This window comes from Trematomus bernacchii, unplaced genomic scaffold, assembly GCF_902827165.1.
Source record: "Trematomus bernacchii unplaced genomic scaffold, fTreBer1.1, whole genome shotgun sequence".
Lineage (NCBI taxonomy): Eukaryota > Metazoa > Chordata > Actinopteri > Perciformes > Nototheniidae > Trematomus > Trematomus bernacchii.
Window position 1 is genome coordinate 16,577,940 of NW_022987593.1, and position 19,187 is coordinate 16,597,126.

The window sequence follows — 19,187 nt, forward strand, 5'->3', positions numbered from 1 at the left end:
ACATCTGTGTGCAGGGAGCAGGCAGCTCTGCTGATTTCTCCTCCCTGGCTGCAGGCTGATAACAGACAGTTGGGATCGCGGCGAAATTCTCTCTGCAGACCCATTCTCACAGCGTTTATCAACCTTTTTCTTACTCAATATCAAGCCACACTTATTGTTTTTACTTCGGATGTGAGTTTGTGTGTGCTCAGGATGAGTTTGGCTGTGTTTCGCTATGTATCCTAAACAAGGAAACAACACCTCCACGGAGCTCAGCGCGATTCACAACGTCCCGACCAATCAGAGCACACTGTGCTCACAGGGAGGGTGGGGGCTGGAGCTATTGGAGCTACAACGAGCCGTTAAAGGCAAATAGTGAAATTCAGTGAATACAGTAGTTTACAGAGATGCTGTATGAGAAACCAATGTGAGTTTGGAAAAATGCACAGTATAAATCTATTTTAGTAGACCTCAACAATGGAATTATGATCAGTGGAAATGGCCATGACATGGGACCTTTAAATAGAAAATATACATAAGCACACACTATTAAAGCTCCCATGTCATGCTTTTCCGGTTATTACCCGTCCCCTTGTGTGTTATGAAGGTTTTTATGCATGTAAACGGTGTGCAGAGTCAAAACCCTCAAAGTACACCCTGTAGCGAGTAAACTCTAACACAGAAAATACCTCCCCAAAACGCCTCGTTGGAGATACGTCACTGCCCATTTGAGTCTTCCATTTAGTTCTGGGTACCGCCTGATGTCATGCGGTACCCGGAACGAAATGGACCAATCCCGAAGAGCTATGGCCACACCAGCAGCGGCGTGTTCCTCCTCCAGAGGTTCGAAGAACCGGCATTTCACAGACGAAAGCTTCCAAAAACATTGCCCAGTTTGAGGCCGGATATGCACAGCTTGTTTGGACCGTTTGGAGCAGGGGAAGATCTGGGTATACAACCTGTAAGTTTGCATTGTTATTTGTGTATTTATCAAACAAGACTGTTTAAATGTGTAAACTGTGTTGGACTGCTAAGCCATTGACACAGTGCTAACTGTGCTAACTAAGTTGCTAGAGTTTCCATATATCAACTCTAATATCAGCAGATGGCCTTGCATACATGTATCTCATAGCAGGAGAATGTCTGCATTCACACACAAAATACCTATTGACAGTATACTGCGGGTGATTTGCCGGTCAGTCGCGAAACGTAATTACATTATAGCTGGCGTAGCGATCTAACACACGGAGCTTGAGCTAGTTTTGGTCAGAAAAACATTTTTGTGATGCTACGTTGCTAGCGTTTAAATATATCAACTACAATGTCAGCAGATGGCCTTACATGTTTGTCATGGCAGGAAAATGTCTGCAGTCACACACACGGAATACTCATACAGTATACTCCGGTTTACCGTACATTGTGACCGTACATATACTGCATGTAGCTAACGAGGCTAGCTGTATGCTAGCGCAAAACAATGTATTCATGCAAGTTACATTGTATGGTAGCAGAATACCCGTATACGATTGCAATTATAAACACGTTATTGCTAGCCTAATATGAACCACTAGCTTTTGTTCATAGTAGTTTTATTACACTGCATTATAGTTGCCTTTCCTCCAAGCTAACGTTCATATCGTGTTAGCTACCAAGGTAAACAAAGCTAGGTTAGCATATTAGCAGGCAAGCTGTTCATTACACAACTACTACTAACGAATCTAAAACAACTAAGTTTCTCTAATATTTTGTGATTTGCATTTGATTTCGTCCAGCCAGATCCTGGCGGACAATCCATGACGGGGAAGGGATTCTACTACTACTGAGGCCTCGTGCTAAAAGGCACCGCACCGCACCGGCTGTGCGCAGGCAAGAGGAGGAGGAATGGATGATATACCGTGTATATATGTATATTTATGTTCATTTTGTACATTTCTAAAAATAAAGTTTAATGGAAATACTTAGTAGGCCTATCCTTTCTTCCCTGAATTCATATATAGCAAACCATGATTTGATTTCTCATCAAACAGTAGTAGTTTATAACGGGTAAAAATAACTTACTCTTTGTTATGAGAGTAGCTCGTAGGCCACAACGGAAAGACAAGGAGACATACACGAGTTTACAAAACCACGGCACATTTATTGTGGTAAATGCAAAGATAGGTGGTTGAGAGGATCGCAGAGTTAGTCTTCCTGCAGCCGCTTTGGAGAGAGACTGGGGCCGTAGTGTCCGGAGGTGTCCGTGATCGTGCTGATTAGCTTCTTCAGCTCCACCCCATCGTAAGACAAAGGCCCTGGGGCCGTCACACTCTTCTATAACAACAGTTAAAAATATATATGTATATAAAATATACCGCTGTACCGACGCCATGATAAGACTGATGTTACGCTGAGAGCAGCCGGGAAAAGCACTGACATGGGCGCAGCCTCTCTGGTGGTTGACTAATCAGAACGAGTGGCCGAGCTGACCAATCGGAGCACACTAGGCTCACAGGGAGGGGGGGGCAAGAGCTCCAACGAGTCGTTTAGTGGAGAAAGTGAATACTGCTGAATACACATGCTTGACAGAGATGCTGTATGCGAAACCAATGTGAGTTTGGAAAATTGCACAGTATAAATATATTTTAGTATACCTCAACAATGTAATTATGATCAGTGGAAATGGCCATGACATGGGCCCTTTAACATAACAACAGTAAAGTAAACTCAATATTAAAAAATAGAACAAGTTAGTATGTTTATATAAATATCTTTATTATATCTTAAATATATCTTTATATTGTTCCTTCTTTCTTCAGCTTCTTATTTAATAACATTATGTTTTATTCTATTCTATTTTATTCTCAATTACAGGAACTGTCACAAAACATAATGCCCCCCCGGGTTTAAAGAAGGATTCTGATTCGGCTTGATTAATCATCGCAAACCAATACATCAAACTGTGATTTCTTCCCAGTAATCCTATATTAACTTGTGTCTGCCATCCATGTTTTTTTTAAATTACAATTCTCAAAAGCTTAATTGTGGCATTTCATGATTTCTGAGAGCTTTTATCATCTTCCATTGAAGCTGCTTGTTCTTCTCCTAACAGAAACATCGACTGTAATACAGCTTTGTGACCACCAGATGTTGACTGAACACCATGCAGGTCAGTTTCTTCACCTCAAAGACTGTAAGCAAGACTCAAACAAGCACATTAGTTAAAAAAAAAAAAAAAGTCTTAAATTGCACCAATTGGCCAGATGGTGTCACCATAATGAAAAAGTTAAAAGTTGTGACACTTGTAAAACTCTGGCCTACATGGGGTCATTAAGGTTCACTGTGAAATTAGCTAGATCTTGAGGGCTTTCTCACACATTTCTTGCTTATTTTGCATTTCCGCGCAAATTAAAATACAGCAGACTTGGTTTGAGGTATGACTGTATCCAGAACGCATCGTATTATAATGTTAAAAACAGGAGAAGTTTGAAAGAAGCTGGCAAGGAAAAGTTTCCATGTGTATATTAGCGTCTTGACTAGTTTATTACTATATGAAGTAAAGATTCATACTGTAAAGGTCCATATTCTTAAAATCATTGCAAAGTGTCAGTACATTACATGTATTGACACTTTTATCCGAAGGGGCCTGCATTAAGTGAAAAACATCATGAGGATGCAAACTCAATCCTCAATGGCCAAGGTGTAGTGAAACAAATGGATATTCTGTTTATAGCGGAAGACAAGTTTATCGTGTTATTAACAACAAATTATCAACAAACATTCTGTTTTAACAAATGAAATTACACACAAGCTGTCCTGCACTTAAATACACACAGAGCTTGATTTAAAGGTCCCATGTCATGGCCATTTCTACTGATCATAATTCCATTGTTGAGGTCTACTAGAATAGATTTATATTGTGCAATTTTCCAAAATCACATTGGTTTCTCATACAGCATCTCTGTATAGTATGTGTATTCACTCTCTGTCCTGCCCCCCCCCCTCCCTGTGAGCCCAGTGTGCTCTGATTGGTCGGGACGTTGCGAGGCTCATTGCTGCTCGCTGCTGCGAGGAGCGGACAGGTTTACGGGTCGGCGATACAGCGAGAACAAGCGAAACTCATCCTGAGCACACACAAACACTCACAGCCGAAGTAAAAACAATATGTGTGGCTTGATATTGAGTAAGAAACAGGTTGATAACGCTGTGAGAATGGGTCTGCGGAGAGCATTTCTCCGCGATCCCAACTCGTCTATTACCAGCCAGGGAGCTCTACGCAAGTCAATGGGGACTCCCTGTTAGTTAGCCAAGGGATCCTGGTGTGTGAGGTGCTCCGCGGATTGGTCCATTTGGGCCAATCCGGTCATTTGTTGTTGATTTGGGTGTTCACACGTCACAGAACCCAGGAAGAAAACAATGGAAAAAGAGAAATCTCCAACGAGGCGTTCTGGGGCAGCATAGACAGGTCTTTTCTGTGTTAGAGTTTTACTCGCTACAGGGTGTACTTTGAGGGTTTGTGACTCTGCAGACCGTTCACATGCAGAAAAACCTTCATAACACACAAGGGGACGGGTCATAACCAGAAAAGCATGACATAGGCCCTTTAAGGTTTTTGCATCCTTCTGCATTGTGACATATTCACAGCTGATGGATTTAAATCCCACCTGTACATCAAGGGCTTTTTTTTGCAAAGTTTGCATTTCAATTTCCTCCCACAGGAAACTCAAATGCGTGTAGGTCTGACACACCTGTCTGCATGCATTCTGGGATTTACTTCAGCCTCCTGCAACTGTAAACAGGATGAACTAAATATAAAAGAGCAGTGTGGTAATATATAATCACAAGGCTTTGATGCAAATGTGTTCTGGTTTTGCTCATATTTTGGAAAAGTGGGTTTCTTGATTTTGTGGGGTCTGGCATCACGTTCTGTTGCTTGCAAACTGTGCTGTATGCTGATTCTCCGTATATTGTGTGTTTATGGTTGACTTGAAAGTGGTCTCGGCCTCGATGCCACTGCCTGTTTCAAGTTTTGTGGTTACGCTCTGCTGGTGCATGCTGGTTGGAGGTTCGCTGAAGACAAGTGTGCCATGCATGGTGATAATAAGGGCATGGAGCGGAGAGTGTGACTGCCTCTTTACCCAAAGATACAACCACAGCTGTGTGTGATATACTTATGAAACCCTCTATCTGCAGGGAGGGGCACCCTACATGTGATGGGAGTTCCTGTTTTTCTACTATCGGTGAAATATTGAAAAAAAACTCTAATTTGAAGTAGTGCAAGTGAATTTCTTGCGACACATCCTTCAAAATATTGAGTCACTATTTTACAAAACATTTACTATTGACGTGACACGTGTGTTGAAAGAGCCTTTTATCATTCAGTATCATTTATCTTAGGACAGCTTGAGCAATGTAAGTTGAGGTGTTGTCAACTATGTGCAATGCCCTGGGAAAACTAAATGAACTTAATGTTCCAAAAAAGTGTAAGAAAAGCAGATTTTATTACATACTTGTGCTTCAATTGGAAAATTTAGAAATTGTATGCACCTTTGAACTTCTCACAGTTGATATTTGAAGGTGATGGAACAAAAGTGACAGCAATCTCTGTTGCATACCCTGTGTGTGTGTGTGTGTGTGTGTGTGTGTGTGTGTGTGTGTGTGTGTGTGTGTGTGTGTGTGTGTGTGTGTGTGTGCTCATAGTAGTACTGATAGTAGTACTCATAGTAGCAGGGGTGGCACAAGTACACACATCCTTCACTCGAGTGAAAGTACAGATACTCGTGTTGAAAAATACTCTGACTGAACGTCTAACTAAAGTAAAAGTAATGTAGTATGGGCTTTCAGATGTACTTCAGATAAAAGTAGGGCAGGAAGGGAAGCATGCGTGGAGCTGCAGTGACACCTAGTGGAGTGTTTGTGTGTGTGTGTGTGTGTGTGTGTGTGTGTGTGTGTGTGTGTGTGTGTGTGTGTGTGTGTGTGTGTGTGTGTGTGTGTAGTATACCTCAACAATGGAATTATGATCAGTGGAAATGGCCATGACACCTCTCCTTTAATATACACAAGGTTTGCTGCCGATGCTAAGTTGAATTGGTTCAATGTTTACAGATTTTTCAGTTTACAGACTGGAAAGCTACAGGCAGCGAAATTCAAAATGGCCGCCACTTTCTTTGCAAAACCCTTTAATTTAAGGTTTTTTATAGGACAAGGCAAACTGAGTTAAACTTATCTGGAAGTTGACATTAAGTTCAACTTAATGTCAAATCAATACCCTTTTATTATTTGTACAAATCAATGTCTTTGTTTTTGTGAAAAATATCCTATTTTGATCATGAAATAAACAAAATTCCTGGTGGCAAAACATTTATTTCACTTTCACATACTCTTTTCTTAGTTATTAACTACAAATGTTGGGTTCAGAATTCCAGAAAAGACAGACAACTTCTAAGTTTAACTATTTATTGTAAAGAGAGCTAAATATATATATTCACTTGGCCAAGGACTCATCACGTCTTTGGGAATCACAGGCAGCAAAGCTGTAATCTGTAACCACCAAATCTGTAAAGAGCCTCGAACCTCGTGCGACAATACATTTGATTACACAGGGTGTTGCCCGTACATTCATGATTGGTCAAGACTAGCTGAAGAGATACCGCGGTTTAGACTTGGTTCTCTTTGGTTGGTGCACAGACTCAGATAGGGTCTCTTAGCAACACAATCCTCCAATCAGCATTTGGCCGGCTGGCGAAGTCACTCCCTACTCTGTCTCTATCATACGTAATTTGTTTTCTCTAACGTTTCTTCAGATATAGTGGAAAACCATAATGTTGCTTCCTAGCTTTGCGGGGGAGCGCGGCTCCCATACAAAGTCAAGGCCGGTGCGATGTGCTGTTCTGACTACCTCTTTGTGTTCTCTCAGTCTCTGCACTTGACCGTGCTACTTTCAATATTGCAAGCTAAACACTTTCTCTTGTAACTTTTCCCTTCGTTCCTCACAGCCACATAAAATTAGCACAATAAGCTTATAATGTAATAAGAATCAGTCTTTCTAATGTTATATAAAAATAGACTCCACAGTATTCCTACTCTGGTACTTCTACTTTTACTCAAGTACAAGATCTGAGTACTTCTCCCTCCTCTGGGATTCATATACTGTTTCATTAATGTGTGTGTTGCATTTTACTGCTGTCGATGTTTAAGGTTGTGCTCATTGTTCCTTCTTTACGGCTGTTTAATCTACAGCAGTGCATTATATTCAATAAGATCATTATATGTCTTTTAGCGTCCTGTCAGACTTTGAGAGTTTCTCAGAAAACACCCTTCAGCTTTGTGATGATTCATTTCCCAGCTGATCAAGGGGCTTCTCAAAAAGCTAATGTAGCTTAAAAAGTAGAAGACATGTGTCGACACATAAAAGAAAACACATCCTTTTATCTCAACAATCCAAAATCAACTCTTCTGGAAAGTAACTAAAGCTGTTTGATAAATGCAGTAACAAGTACTTTGTGTACCTCTGAAAGGCAGAGGAGTAGAAAGCATTAATGATTATAAAATGGGATCCTGAGGTACAGTTTGACCTCTGGACTCATTTTACTGAGGGGTCGTTCTTTGGCCGGTTCATTTATCAGAGCAGCTCATTCAATGAGGGACCAAGGAGACGAAGACAGTGTTAAGAAGACTTCATCAGTTTTTAGTGCTAATTTCATCAGTTACAGAATCTGATTCAATTACTTTGTAAGTAAAAACAATTACAAATCAAAACATATTCCTGTTGGCTCTGGCTCAAGTAACAACACAGTATTTACTGCAACAACCACACAATAGGTATTATTAAAGACTCACTTCACTGATATTCAATTAACATAATTTTAAAAAGTACACACGTGAAATTATTGATTTACATTCAGGGAAACAAGAAGATACAATGATAACTTCTAAATGCCAACAAACTGCAGTTTAGTCCCTTTTTACAGCATGACATAAAGGCAATACAAGTAAAAGTATAAATAATAGTATACATTTAAAAAAGAAGGAAAAATACATAAAAGAAAAATCAAAAGAAAACTTGCACACAATTTCAAACAGCAGCATTCATTGATTGAAAGCGTTTCCCACAACGGCCTGAACTGAACCACACATATTAAAATACATAAAGCCTTCATATTCACTAGTTTATCTCCAGTAGATTACAGTCGGCTAGATCCTGCTTTGGAGAAGAAGGAGTAGCATCAGGAAGCTAGCAGGTGCTAATCAGCAGTAAACACAAAGTAGGCCTGAGCTCGATCATGGATGTATAATAAGAACTGGATACAGCGTGGGAGGCGGGGTCTCGTTCTTTCCTATGAGAGCTGCTCATTGGCGCATGAAGGCAAAATGGCCCAACTTTTGAGAGGGCGAAACGTCACAGATTACCCATCATGCCTGGCTGTCAGAGCAGAAGAACCCGTATGTGCGCTCATAGAGCATGCGCCCCTTAAGCCCCGCCCCCCGAGCTCCCACTCTCGGCTCAGTAGAATGAATGGAGAGAGAGAATAAATCTAGATTCGGCTTTTAGTGCATTTTACAACTTTAAAAGGTGGGGGAGGTAATTTTGGAGAAACCAGCTCGAGATCGCTAGAATTTGAAAATAGACAACCGGAGAAAATCTCCCACTTCCTTATAGAGCCCCTCCTCCAACACACACGAACGCGCACATGACCAATGAGGGCACGAGATAAGTTTGTGCACAGATGGAAGGCTGACAGGCAGGTAGGCCATCCAGTTACTTTAGCCGGGCCGGCTCAGATGATTGGTCGTGCTTTTTACAGTTCTACGGCTTCCACAGATTACATTTTTTTATGGATTTTTTGTCAAAGCACTTCAGATATTCATTGCTATCGGGATGTTAAGAGCATTCCATGGAATATAACAAAAAGTGTATCTCGAGCCGGTTTCTCAAACCTACCTACCCTACCTTTAAGGACCGAATGATTCTAATAAGGGCTATACAACAGTTCATATTGGGTAGTGTATTTAGTTAAAAAAAATTATCCGCTGATTTACAGACGTCTCTTTCCCAATGTTAGTCAATGGGGAAAAGTTGTTTTGGGCCGGGTGACGTCACGGACTGATACGGAAGTTGTAGTACCGCCGTTTGGACACAACGAATTTTGGGCACAGAGTCCGGCGCACTTCCTGGGGGCCTGATCTCGATGGGAACGTCAGTAGTTCTGCACGTATTTGGTCACAGTTTGAACGATGTTCCTGAGGAGGACGTGAATGTCTGCAGTCTGAGTGGAGGTACAGATATTTGGTCATTTTAGGCTCATGGAAAACATGATATTTGGGCCGAGGACTCACAACTCACTTTAGGGTCATTCCAGAATTAGAACTTTTGAAAAATGAACCCTTTTTTCCAGATTGTCAGGAAGTTACTCATCAATTTATTTTCACTTCAGGCAGCTCAGGCATCAAAGGTTCACTTCTTATTGGATGTGTTATTAGTTTCTTTTAATCAGCGCTCAGTGGTGCGCTAGAACTTTTAAATACATTTTTAAATGTCTATTAAACTCTTGATCTAAATATAACTTAAACGTTTTGTTCATTTTGAGGTAACTGTTCAGATATATTGTTAGTTGTTGCAAACTGAACATGCTCAGGCTCCCTGGTGCCGATAAAAAAAGGCAATTCATAATCTGGGAAAATAAGATTCATGTAAAGCAGGTAGATTATGCTAAATTACACGTAAACATTACATCTGACTAAAGGTAATACACTGAACTGCAGGAAATGCTACCCTTTAACTCTAATTACTCTTATTATAGTAACAGGGTTGGAAATAAATTCCTTTTTTTCAGGCAAGGATTATTTGACATTTCGTAGGTGGGACCAAAAATGTCCTGCATTTCAGGAATGACCCTTTTATTGGTCCCATTGTTTTTAATCCTGTATATTTGTACCTCTGCCAGCAGAGAGGATATAATATCTATCTGGTTAGTTTTCAGCAGGAAAATTGAACATTTAGCAGCGGGTAACTATCAGACAGAGGTTTCTGACCCGTTTCTCTACAGGTCTCCAGTTTCTGCGTCCGTGTTCAGATTTTTATTTTCGCATTCATTCCCCACCGTCTGTTTGTCTGTCCTTCCCTCCTCTGAGCGTCTCCATCCATCCCTCTGAAAGAGAGAAACCAAGTTTGGGAGAGATGTCAAATGAAAAAGTGAAATAACAAATTCATGTCATCTCAATCTTACTTTATAAATCTAAAACTCAGACAGGAAGCATGTGATATTTCATGTAAAGACAAAACTGCAATGTTTACAGCCAAAAAGCAGCACATGTGTTTAGTGGAATAAAGCAACACCTACTGGTTTCACTGGTAATCTTGGTTTACCAAACATGCATCAGGCCTTATAGTGATGATCTTATATCCATGTTGTCATATGAAAGTAGATATAATCATAGATTCTGGATATTGTTATACTGCATATGTTCATTTGTATCTGCATGGTAGTAAAGGCTGAATTATAGTTGAGTGAGTTTCTGAAATTACCAAACAATTATTGCTGTTCAGTTATTTCTAAGCCGTTATATTCACTTTACTGATGAGTCAAATCTAAACTGCAGTTACAAAATCAAGGGATATATTTGGTCAGACTTATTGTGATATTAGTTTTCCTCCATCACGTCCAGCCTTATGAAGCAGGAGTTGTTTTGTTTTTTAACTTACGGATCTTCCCACTCTTCAGAACCAGCAGAACAACGAGAACGCAGAGAATCAGGAGAACTGTGAGAATGATAGCAGCACGACCAGCCTCTCTGTTTGAAGCATCTGGAATACAATCAGAGGAGATTTCAGTTTACAAGAAGAGCCAAGGTGATGCAGTTTCACATCAACTCCCACTATCAGACTGTCCTTTACCCAGAGGGACAAAGACACTACATTTTTCTACAGAGGTTTTTAAATAATGTACCATTTCTCTCTCCAGCTGGAGGTGAGGTTGTGCTGGAGTCGTTCCTCTTGGTCTGGTTCTCTTGCTCCTTTGTTACTGTTGAAAGAGTGAGGAAAAAAACCTTTAAAAACAATAAATCTATCAAAACCCTTTTCCCCTTCCTGTTTCTTAAAGTCATAAACACACATTGTAATGTTTAAGGTGAGTTTTGGGCTTTGAGTTTTGTGGGGTTTGTTGGTTGTTATCAAAAGATGCTGATATGCTGGTAATTGTTTTGCCTCTCAGAGCTTCCAGGCTGTTCAGTATTAAACTCTTACCGACGGTGAGGTGAGTCGAACATCTGACCCCCAGCTGTGGGAGATAGACTTCATAAGGTCCATTGTTAGACAGAGATACGTTGGAGATGGTCAGAGTCAGGACTCCTCTGGTCAGGTCTCCATGATTCAGAGTGGTTCTGTCTCTGTACTGAAGCATCTGGGAATCAGGGTCGTCGCGCCGACTTCGATAAACATGAACGTAACGGGTGTGTCCTCTATTCCATTCCACTGTTGTAGAGGACAGGTCGATGGGGGGGTCCAGACGACACTGAAGAGTCGCTGATCCTCCCTCCACGGCCTCGACAGGCTGAGAGGGAAGACATGCAAGAGGCAGTGCTGCGGAGAAGAACATTTGGACAGTTTTAGAGACTTTAAAGAAAATACTTAGTTTTAAAAGGTCCCCTATTTTACTGTTCTTCATCAATATATTACAGGTCTCAGATATATACAGAACCTGTCTCTGATTGGCTGAAACACCAAACAGATCATTGCAGCATCCCATAATCCCCTCTGTTTCAGCCCTGTTTCCAAAGTGCTGATTCTCTGTCTGTTACTTTAGATGAAAATAAGGAGCCCCTCCCCACGCCCCTCTGAGAGAGATTTGGTTACAAAGAACACAATGGTGCTCTAGGAGGAGATTCAGGTGATAAGGGGGGGGGGTTGCTGATTGGCTAATGGTTACACAAGCCAAGACATCGTTATGACATCATTGATCAGGACAAAAAGAGAGAGAATCTTTGTTCCTGAAACTTCCAGAGTCTCTTTACACAGAGAGGACACATGTTGATGTAGAAGAGACATGAAGAAGAGGGGACACATGTTGATGTAGAAGAGACATGAAGAAGAGGGGACACATGTTGATGTAGAAGAGACATGAAGAAGAGGGGGACACATGGTGATGTAGAAGAGACATGAAGAAGAGGGGACACATGGTGATGTAGAAGAGACATGAAAGAAGAGGGGACACATGTTGATGTAGAAGAGACATGAAGAAGAGGGGACACATGTTGATGTAGAAGAGACATGAAGAAGAGGGGACACATGTTGATGTAGAAGAGACATGAAGAAGAGGGGACACATGGTGATGTAGAAGAGACATGAAGAAGAGGGGACACATGGTGATGTAGAAGAGACATGAAGAAGAGGGGACACATGTTGATGTAGAAGAGACATGAAGAAGAGGGGACACATGTTGATGTAGAAGAGACATGAAGAAGAGGGGACACATGGTGATGTAGAAGAGACATGAAGAAGAGGGGGACACATGTTGATGTAGAAGAGACATGAAGAAGAGGGGGACACATGTTGATGTAGAAGAGACATGAAGAAGAGGGGGACACATGTTGATGTAGAAGAGACATGAAGAAGAGGGGACACATGGTGATGTAGAAGAGACATGAAGAAGAGGGGACACATGTTGATGTAGAAGAGACATGAAGAAGAGGGGACACATGGTGATGTAGAAGAGACATGAAGAAGAGGGGACACATGTTGATGTAGAAGAGACATGAAGAAGAGGGGACACATGGTGATGTAGAAGAGACATGAAGAAGAGGGGACACATGTTGATGTAGAAGAGACATGAAGAAGAGTGGACACATGTTGATGTAGAAGAGACATGAAGAAGAGGGGACACATGTTGATGTAGAAGAGACATGAAGAAGAGGGGACACATGGTGATGTAGAAGAGACATGAAGAAGAGGGGACACATGGTGATGTAGAAGAGACATGAAGAAGAGGGGACACATGGTGATGTAGAAGAGACATGAAGAAGAGGGGACACATGGTGATGTAGAAGAGACATGAAGAAGAGGGGACACATGTTGATGTAGAAGAGACATGAAGAAGAGGGGACACATGGTGATGTAGAAGAGACATGAAGTAGAGGGGACACATGTTGATGTAGAAGAGACATGAAGAAGAGGGGACACATGGTGATGTAGAAGAGACATGAAGAAGAGGGGACACATGTTGATGTAGAAGAGACATGAAGAAGAGGGGACACATGTTGATGTAGAAGAGACATGAAGAAGAGGGGACACATGTTGATGTAGAAGAGACATGAAGAAGAGGGGACACATGTTGATGTAGAAGAGACATGAAGAAGAGGGGACACATGTTGATGTAGAAGAGACATGAAGAAGAGGGGACACATGTTGATGTAGAAGAGACATGAAGAAGAGGGGACACGTGTTGATGTAGAAGAGACATGAAGAAGAGGGGACACGTGTTGATGTAGAAGAGACATGAAGAAGAGGGGGACACATGTTGATGTAGAAGAGACATGAAGAAGAGGGGACACATGTTGATGTAGAGGAGACATGAAGAAGAGGGGACACATGTTGATGTAGAAGAGACATGAAGAAGAGGGGACACATGTTGATGTAGAAGAGACATGAAGAAGAGGGGACACATGTTGATGTAGAAGAGACATGAAGAAGAGGGGACACATGTTGATGTAGAAGAGACATGAAGAAGAGGGGACACATGTTGATGTAGAAGAGACATGAAGAAGAGGGGACACATGTTGATGTCGAAGAGACATGAAGAAGTGGATTTTGCATAATAGGTGACCTTTGAGATGCGTTGGTGGTTAAATCACATCATGTAACTGTTAGAGCAAAAGTGGCACAGCAGATACAATAGAAAAAAGCTTCAATAACTATAAATACAAAATGTAGTACATTTAAAAAGACATGTTTCTTATTGAGCTTTCTTACCAGCAGAGGCCGCTGAGCATCGATCTGACCTCAGTTTGAAACTTATTAGACTAAACTTGCTAAGTTAGCCTGTGTTTGTTGTTTTGTTATTCTCATTATTTGTCAACACAACACACATTGGTAACTGATCATCTCAGGTATTTGTCACATGGTGCGGTTTCTGGTATTTAGAGCACCTGGTGTATGTGGGGGTTAGTGGAATTACAATGAGGGGGAGATTAGCTTGGATATTTTCTGTTGACTGTTTGGACCTTGGTTGGTTCTTGTTTCTTAATTAAACATCCTAAACTTTATCCTCAGTACGGACCCCTTTAGTGGGAACGCATCACAGCTAAGAGTTTATCGTCCACGCGGCTGCACTCACTGGGAGTTCAGTCGCCACAGAAACATGTCATGATGTAATACATGTCAGCCATGAAGAAAGCCATGACTGTAATGAATGTTACTTGCTTACGGTACGTCCACACGGTTCCGTTGCGTTGAAGCTTGTGGGCGTGTCTGGTGTGCGACCAACAACCAATCACATGAATCTCCCGCCCCGGACACACAAGCACGCGGTTTGATTGGCTAGCGCTTGTACTGGCATGTGATTTGATTGGCTGGCGCTTCCGTAGACGCTTGAAAAGTTGAACTTTTCTCAACTTTCGAAGCGAGCAACGGAGGCAAAGCGACGGGACGGAACCACAATGCAGTTCGGCAAAGCGTGACGTCACCCCATTCAAAGTGAATGGGAAGAGTCTCCGTTGAAGCACGCGACGGAACCGCGTGGACGTACCGTTACATGCGATATATGTACCTTGTGTTTAGCGTGCATTGCAAAATTAAGACTAGCACAGAAGAAACAGATGAACGCTTTACTTCTGTTTAACGCACTTCAGCCACTTGTGACAACGAACACCATGACAGAAAACACTTTAAATATTCACTCGTTGTTAGAAAGTTAGTTAGTGGAACCCTTCACTCCTATCCTCTTTCAGAGATGCCTTTTTTAAAAGTAGATTTGAAAGATTATCCTCATCTAAACTTTTTTTCCTGGTACAAGTATTAGATAATCATAATGTTCGGGTTATTTGTCTGAATCTTTTTCACATAATGTCACCGTTAATTTTGTAATTAAAAATGACAAAGTAAATAAAAAAGGCAACAAAAAAAGAGTCATAAACACAGGAGAGAAAACTATTTAGATGAAACTTAAAAACTTGAATCACCAGATTGTGTTCATTAAAAATGAGAACAAACATTCATGTGTTTGTTCCAGGTGAGTCTTAATTTCTCCATGCACTTTTAACAGACATGATTTGTTTCTCACTTGCCTCTCAGAGCTTCCAGGCTGTTCAGTATTAAACTCTTACCGACGGTGAGGTGAGTCAAACATGTGACCTTCAGCTTTGGGAGATAGACTTCATAAGATCCATTGTCAGACAGAGATATGTTGGAGATGGTCAGAGTCACGACTCCTGTGGTCAGGTCTCCATGATTCAGAGTGGTTCTGTCTCTGTACTGAAGCATCTGGGGGTCAGGGTCGTTGTGTTGACCTCGATGAACATGAACGTGACCGTTCCCTCTATTCCATTCCACTATTTCAGAGGACAGGTCGATGGGTTCGTCCAGACGACACCGAAGAGTCGCAGATCCTCCCTCCACGGCCTCGACAGGCTGAGAGGGAAGACATGCAGGTTGTCCTGGGTAAAAAGAAAGAAAGAAACAGTTTTAAAAGAAAAGCTATCCTTTTTAAATCATTGAGATTGAACCATGTTAAAAAACAAAAACTCAAGTAAAAAAACTGCAGTAAAATTATTCATCCATATTATCTTCCACATTCACTGAGATACATTTCCTGACCACATCATCCCTACCAAATATTTCAAAATGACCTTTTAAATGTTTGTTTACAAAAATCCACTTTAGTTTTTATGAGGAAAAATACGTAAAATGTAACTAAGGGAGAGTAACCTAAACGTTTTTTTAATTTGTGGTGTAATGTAGTTGCTTGAGTACCGCATAAAAGTAGGATTTTGGGGTAATTTTTCATTTGGTGCTACTTTATAATTCTACTCCACTACATTTTGGAAACTAATATTGAACTTTTAATTCCACTACAATTAACAAACATAAATTACTGACATATTCAGATAAAACTACTAATACATAAACTATGATATATAATTATAGGTTAAGATAATCAGCAGTTTATAAAGTAATTAAAGTAGCTCCACCTTTACCAAGTGAATTATAATAATACAGTAATAGTATGTATATGATTATAAAATTAGACATTACACACAATAATTACTTATTAACCTACTGATGCCCTTTCAGTTTGTATGCAGGCCTTTTAATTATAAACAGAGTATTTTTACACTGTAGTATTTAAACTTATATTTGAGTAAAACATCTCACTTCTTGCTGATAATCACCCTTAGGGAAAATAACACAGTTGAAACTCTAAGCGTAATTTAAAAGCTCAAATGAAAGCGTTTAACCAACATCTCATGTTGACATTTCAACAATAACAAACATAACATGGCGCCAGCGGCCATTGCGTACAGTATGTTTAACAAACACGTCAAACAATACAATCTATGATCAATACTTGACTGATTACATTTCATATCATTAAAATCCAAATCTGCAAAATAACTTAGTTTAAAGTTGTACCTGTAACCTTTAAATAGAGAAAACAGTACCGATGTCAGTACAATAACATAGTAGGCTACTAACACGTTATATTGTAAATAACTACACACTCATGCAGTGTTGACATGTCACGTTATAGTTCAACTTACCCTCAGCAAACTCGAAAATACTCAGTAACATAAGTAGTTTCCGCAACATAATTAAACCGATATACCAACAACTTAAATTAAAAAGAAGATTGAATAGAAACGTGTCGCTTGTCAGCTGGGCTTAAAGCTGTGACTGGCTCTGCTTTAAATCCTTTATATACTACGTTTCAATCCTAAATCCCGCGCCAGATGCACAGGAAGTGACATTTGTTTCGACATCCGCTGAGACCGCCCTGTAGTTTTTTCGTTTTCTATTGTCTACGTATCCGGTTGTAATTCATTTGTAAATGTTATATTCATAAATCCACATTTATAAAATCAAACCCTAAATTGTATATTTGTTTCTTAATTTTATAATGAAAAATAAAGATGCAATTAAACTTCACTAAAAGTAGAAGTACTCAGATCTTGTACTTGAGTAAAAGTAGAAGTACTCAGATGTTGTACTTGAGTAAAAGTAGAAGTACCAGAGTGTAGGAATACTCTGTTACAGTAAAAGTCCTGCATTCAAAATGTTACTCAAGTAAAAGTAGAAAACTATTAGCATCAAAATATAGTTAAAGTAGCGACAGTAAAAGTAGTCATTGTGCAGATTGGTCCATTTCAGAATAATATATATGATATGTTTTATAATGATTGATCATGAAAGTGTTCTCAAAGCTGGTAAAGGTGCAGCTAGTTTGAATGACTTTGTATACTGCAGGGTAGCTTGTGAATTTACTCCAGGTGGAACTAAAGTCTGATTTAACACTTGATTATATTTCACATCATTCATCCACATCTGTGAAGTAACTATGATGCTCTTGATGTTCTACTTTTACTGAGTAACATTTTGAAAGCAGGACTATTACTTGTAACAGAGTATTCCTACACTCTGATACTTCTACTTTTACTAAAGTACAAGATCTGAGTACTTCTACTTTTACTCTGAGTAGGCTACTTCTCCCACCTCTGAAAGCTCTGCTGATCAACACTCAAGTCCAGAAGGTGGCAGCAAATGCATCTCAAAGCTGTTTGACATCCGCCAACAGAAGGAGGAAGAGGAGGAAGAGGAGAAGAATGGTGTACTATTTTAATAAATAAAAACATTTGATCTGAAGGTATCAGAGTTGTTATTGTAGGACTATTGTATTAAACTGCATTAGATTTATTAGTGCAAGCAAAAAACTGGCGAGTATATTTATTTAATATTGTATATCGAGCATTTATTTTAATAATAGAATTAAACTTCTATATTATTTTTAGGATATAAGATGACATGTGGCAGGTCCTACAATTACCCAATAAGGCAAGCTGTACAATAACTTTACCCACATTGACAAAAGCACCACTTTCTTTAAAATGTGGGGAGAGTAACTGCAATGGAAAGTCAACTATAGGATCCTGAATTAAAGAGTATTGAGCATTACATGTTAGTCTCCCTGCAGTTCAACCTGTAGTCACTGAGTTCAACAAGCACAGATATTAAGGTTTCCTGCAGAGAATACACGAGCCCTCCTAAAATCATGAATTAAAGACTGAACTACATCTTCTTCAATATTATTCCCCCTACTTGGGTTTATAAAATATAATAAAATGAAAGTATAAGTAAGATTATTACCTGAGAGAAACTGTGAGAGTAGTCCACATGTTGAAAGCTGTCTGTAGAATGTGACGAGAAACGAAAAGTGGGCGGAGTCTCGGGTTAGGTCACTTCAGTTTGGCGGGTTTTTTTTGGTCGATCTGATTGGCTGATAGTCCGCGGGAGATTTAAAAAGGTACATTTTGGCGGAATTTCCTGGTAAATGATTACCCTCAGCTGAACCCTCCCGCCTTATCCACAATTATTGTGTATATTTATTGCGTTTTAATAACTGTTGTTAGTATACGTTTATATTTATTTTTATTTATTTGCAATTCCTTGTTTACATGCTGCTTTGACAAAACTATTAGCCAAAATCTGATTAATAAAATAAATCTAAATAAATCTAATCTATTGTCAAAGCACTTTGTAAAACCTGTTTTCTAAGATATTATATTAATACATTATTTTATTTATTAGCCAAAAAGGGAATTTACTTCAGAAAACCCTTAAAACAATTGTTCTAAATAAGCAAAACAAGATTAATAGAAAAAGCAAAAAGCTATAATGGTGGACCTTTAGCCCTCATTTACTAACCCCTTAGTTTGCATTAGCATTAGGCAGTGCTACTGTATCATTTCAATGTTATTCTTCTACTCCCCTACATTTCAGAGGGATATATGTACAGTCTGACAGCTTTAGTTACCTTCAAAAGCTCATTCACTTCAGTTCGTTACTAAATCTTGAACCCCTAATTGTTAAACATTACATGTCACTTGTAAGACACTTTTATCCAAAGCGACTTACATACATTCGCTCCTGTGGGCAATCCCCACAGGAGCGACTCGGGGCGAAGTGTCTTGCCCAGGGACACAACGACATGCTGACTGCAGTGGGACTCAAACTTGCTATCCCCCTGATT

The 19,187-nt window shown here is 39.9% G+C and overlaps 1 protein-coding gene across 1 annotated transcript; it reads right to left on the minus strand.

The window, feature by feature from the left end:
* Window positions 1-9,068: 9,068 nt before the first annotated feature.
* Window positions 9,069-18,356, minus strand: LOC117481875 (butyrophilin-like protein 2). The gene is made up of 6 exons (XM_034129802.1): window positions 18,305-18,356; window positions 15,271-15,600; window positions 11,198-11,533; window positions 10,902-10,976; window positions 10,658-10,759; window positions 9,069-10,103 (listed from the first exon to the last, which is right to left on the minus strand). The coding sequence occupies exons 2-6, from the start codon at window positions 15,425-15,427 to the stop codon at window positions 10,045-10,047; spliced, it is 729 nt and encodes a 242-aa protein (XP_033985693.1). The 5' UTR covers window positions 15,428-15,600; window positions 18,305-18,356; the 3' UTR covers window positions 9,069-10,044.
* Window positions 18,357-19,187: the final 831 nt, after the last annotated feature.

Bases quoted from the DNA above. Each gene is read 5' to 3' on its own strand.
- LOC117481875 (XM_034129802.1), bottom strand. From the start codon at position 15,427: ATGCTTCAGTACAGAGACAGAACCACTCTGAATCATGGAGACCTGACC. The intron at 10,977-11,197 runs GTAAGAGTTTAA...CTCTTTCAACAG, and splicing joins TTCGACTCACCTCACCGTCG to TAACAAAGGAGCAAGAGAAC. The intron at 10,104-10,657 runs GTAAGTTAAAAA...TCTCTCTTTCAG, and splicing joins TCTGAAGAGTGGGAAGATCC to AGGGATGGATGGAGACGCTC.